Raw genomic sequence first — 4,587 nt, 5'->3', positions numbered from 1 at the left:
CCAACAACCTTAAATAAAAATATTGTATTAAAGATAAGATTTTGGGCTTAAGTGATGATATTTTTTTTATATTGGTGGGTAGTCACCTTTAAGTATCCAAAAATATATCATCGATGGTGACAATATTGAGGTTTTCTATTGGTGAATATCCCTTGATTATAAAAAAAAAAAAACCCTGAGCTTAAAGGATTTTCGCTTTAAAGAATATGTTAGAAAATAATATAAATTATATCTTGAAATTTTATCTAATAGTTTAATTTATTGAGTTTAAATGTTTTTTGACAGTTTGTTTACTTAAAATACAGTGTGGGTGAGAATTTAAGTTATTAAACTTAATAACTAATACTCTAAAATTATTATTATTATTATTTAAGTTATTTAAGTTTTTTCTCTTTCTTTGTATTTTTTTTTTTTTTTGACATAATGGGAAATTTTTTATTCACTGAAGGGACCAAGTCCATAAATTCTGTAAGTACAAAGATTTATATGCAACACCTAACCTAACCACATCCTAAAGGCTACAACCATATCCAGCCCGAAGAAAAAGAAATTCAGCAATAGCAACCCAGAAGCCATTTAATCAAGATTGGAGGCTGTGTGCATTAGTTTTTGTGGATAAATGACAAGGTTTGTCACTATACTATACTCTTACCATTTTTAACGTTTTTGTCTTTGTACAAAAAAAAATTATAGGTTTTGCCTATTTAACTTATAATTTTGTTAAGGATTATTATATCCTTCCATCCAACTCTATTAGTTCAATCATTTGTTGAGTCATTAGTAAATAGCTTGTTGATTTAGAAAAAAATAATTTATAAGAAAGACAACAAATACAAACAATATAATACTATCAAATAGAATAATTCTTAATTTAAAATTTTATTTCTCATTAATTTACCACATTAAATAACATGTTTTTCCAAGAGGTCTATAACTCCTTAAATAAATCTGAAAATCAATCTAAATAAACTAAAAAAAAACAATAAAAATCCTAAACAAACTAGAAAAAATAGAATTGTTAAACATAATATTTAATTTTCTAAAATAATTAGAAAAAATAATATAAATAACTAAGGAAAATTAATTTTCTTTAAAAACCTCATGCATCAGTTTTTCTATGTTAAAAAAAAAAAATCAACCCTTGAATTTAAATTATTCTTGTCTTGATCTTGTAAATATCAAATCAATATTCTTCAATTCCTTTTCTCTCTTCGCTTCAATTGTATAACAATTTTAAATACAAACTCTAGTTCCTTCATGTTAAATTCTACATAAAAAAATCAACTAACAATTTAGAGTAATTAATTACAAATCTCAAACTTCCTTTATCAACATGTGCTATATCCATATAACCAACAAAATTACTTTTATGATAATAGTAAATATGTAATCAAACTGATTAACATAACTTTAATTAATAATTTTATTTTGTTAAGTATCTTTGATGTTTTATTTGCACTCAACTTTTAACTTATAACTTAGAATACTTAAGTTGTCACTGAGAACACTATTAATGACATCATTATTATCATTATTTATACTATCATTATTAACATAATTATCATTAAAATAAATAGCATAAATTGATAAAAAATATCAATCCACATTTACCTCATCATAAACAGAATTACCAAAATCCTTATGATAATTATTCTAATTAAGAAGTTACTTTATCTACTCATGCCTCTGAAAATAGGTTCTTGGATTTAACTATGAATTAATAGTTACTCTTCTTATAATCTTCCAGACTTCTTTTCTTTATCTTTGCCAATCAACAAGATAATCTTCAACTTGCCTATACAATTTTATCATTGCTAGTTAACGAGTTAATTTTGTAATTTGTCTTTATATATCTTTAATCATCAATTTTTGAATGTTTCTTTTTCAAGGGCGAACCTTTTCATCTCATTCCATACGAGCACATCCTATTTTGTGATATCTTTTAATCATGGTTATTCAATAGTATACAACAATTAACCATAAGAAATCGTTAGCCTCTATATTGAACCTGGACTGAGCTCCCTGGTTAGGATCAGAAGGGAACAAAGGAGCCTTGTCCTTCCAGCCTCATCAATGTACTGAACAATGATAAGTGACTCACAAACAGGTTTCCCATTATGGACAAGAACTGGGATTTTCTTGTGAACAGGATTCATTTGAAGAACTAAAGCACTTTTGTTCCTCAAATCTTGTTCGCTGTACTCGTATTTTACACCCTTTTCAGCCAATGCTATTCTCACTCTCATACCAAATGAACTTGCCCAGAAATTCAACAGGGTTACTTGATCACCAGCCATTCTTGAAGTGAAAAAGAAGATGCTTGAAGTAAAGTAACGCTTCTTTGTTTTCTTGGACTAAAAAGGCTGTGGTTTGTCATTGTGGACATGCGAGTGTTTATAGTAAGAAAGGGCTGATGTGAGTTAGTATGGCCGGTTTTGCAGAGTTGTCTTATTGACTGCATGGCATAGACGAGTTGAACAAAGAGGTGCAATAAAGTACATAAGCCTATTTATACTTGAAGGCAAACATTACAAAGAGAAAAACCACATACTATGTCAGGCACAATAAAGTACCTCAGAATATAAACATATTACAGGCACAACTAAGTGCCCGCTTTACATAAATCACACACAACATAGGCACATCTTATTAACACGAAATAGCACCTCCTTGCCTATGGATGAACACTACTCAAGCCCCAACTTCTTCCTCAGCATCACAACGAAATCAAAGACTTTCTGTGGATCTTTAAGGGACTTGGATACACTCTCTTTCTCCAAGCACCTCTTACAGTAAGCAATCAGCTTTGGACAATCAGCCTCTATATTGAAGTTGCCGATGGTTTCATAGGCATAAAACCAGCAATAGAACGGAAGTAGTGCTACATCAACGTAGCCGAGGGTCTTGCCCCCAAAGTAAGGCTTGTCTCCAAGCTCTCCTTCCAAAAGCTTGAGGCTCTCAATGAAATCCTTCTTTGCTGCCTCCTGATCTTCTCCTTTTGTTGTACATATCTTCTTCCCAAGCTCATATAACTGAAGGTTCATATCACAACATTGCATAACAAATTAGTATAATGGTTACCACACATAATTAGGTAAAAGTTTTGGCAAATACATCCAATGGAAATAGAACAGTTTAAAAAAACTGTGTTTTTTTTTTTATTATTATTAGAAATAACGGTTATTTAGTTAAAAATCAATATATATATCTCATGCAAATTAATTTATAAATACAAAAAATTAACCCCAAAATTTTATTAATATATTTTATCTTTTAACTAAACAATCATTATTTCCAATAATAATTGTATAAAATTAATATTTAAAAACATGATTATATTGAACTATATTTTTTTTCTAATTTTTTTTATGCTATATTATTTTCTAAAACTTAGACAAACAATTTCCTTTTAAAAAAAATTCACCACACATAGAATTTTTGGAATCACAAAAGTCAAAGATGGAATCACTATGTACTTCATTTCTGTCTAAAGACGAAGGCAAAGCCATTCATCGTTAGAGAGGTTAGAAATTCAAAGCAGTATAAATTCAAAGATGGTGATAACATTCTTTATTTATTTTTTAACATGAGTATCCGGACTTGCGCGCACAAATGGTTTTTTTTAATCAAGAAATGCGCACCAATCTTGTCCATAATCTTGTCTTTAATGCATTAAATATGTCATTTCTTAAAGTTTTCTTGGTGCGTCTTAAAGCAATAAGATCCAATCTATTTGGTGATCCTTATACAGAAACATCTACTTTAACTCTCATGAACTCACAGGAATGAAAATATAGTTCATCAAAAATCAAATTGCAATGTGGGTTTAATCAGGTCATGGCTCAAAACCAAACAATAATAGAAAACACAAAAGACGAACAAAAAAACACCATACCTTCTTATCAACAAAATCTGCCCAGAACCTAGATTGAGCTCTCTGGTAGGGATCAGAAGACAACAAAGGAGCCTTCTCCTTCCACACCTCATCAATATATTGAACAATGATAAGTGACTCACAAATAGGTTTCCCATCATGGACAAGAACTGGGATTTTCTTGTGAACAGGATTCATTTGAAAATATAAAGCACCTTTGTTCCACAAATCTTGTTCACTGGACTCATACTTTACACCCTTTACAGCCAATGCTATTCTCACTCTCATACCAAATGGACTTGACCAGAAATCCAACAGGGTTACTTGATCACCAGCCATTCTTGAAGTGAAAAAGAAGATGCTTGAAGTATCGCTACGCTTCTTGGACTCTGAAGGCTGAGGTCTGACAGAGTGGAAACGCTAGTATTTGTTGTAAGAAAAGGCTGAAGGGAGTTAGTGTGGTGGGTTTCCTAGTCGTCTTATTTATTTCATGACATTCTAGCAAATTACGTCATCAAGTACCTCATGCTCTCACGAGCCTCTTTCCTTGTCGTTTTGTTCCCTTCTCCTTCTATAATATACACAGTATCCCAGGTCTTTGTACGAAATCGATGATGTTTAGCTTTGTGGCACGTGCACGCATGATGCAGCACGATATCAAGATCCAGAAATTGTTATTTAATTATTTGGTTTGAGGGTACCAAAAGACTTGA

The 4,587-nt window shown here is 30.8% G+C and overlaps 1 protein-coding gene across 1 annotated transcript; it reads right to left on the bottom strand.

Annotated features, from left to right (window-relative positions):
• Positions 1–2,456: 2,456 nt before the first annotated feature.
• Positions 2,457–4,340, bottom strand: LOC118036678 (probable glutathione S-transferase). The gene is made up of 2 exons (XM_035042463.2): positions 3,896–4,340; positions 2,457–3,032 (listed from the first exon to the last, which is right to left on the bottom strand). Exons 1-2 carry the CDS (start codon positions 4,211–4,213, stop codon positions 2,688–2,690), a joined length of 663 nt encoding a protein of 220 aa, XP_034898354.1. The 5' UTR covers positions 4,214–4,340; the 3' UTR covers positions 2,457–2,687.
• Between the last annotated feature and the right edge of the window lie 247 nt (positions 4,341–4,587).

The sequence above is a fragment of the Populus alba genome, chromosome 1 (genome assembly GCF_005239225.2).
Source record: "Populus alba chromosome 1, ASM523922v2, whole genome shotgun sequence".
NCBI classification, from domain to species: domain Eukaryota; kingdom Viridiplantae; phylum Streptophyta; class Magnoliopsida; order Malpighiales; family Salicaceae; genus Populus; species Populus alba.
Note: the sequence above shows the minus strand (reverse complement) of the source record. Positions and strands in the feature narration are given on the sequence as shown.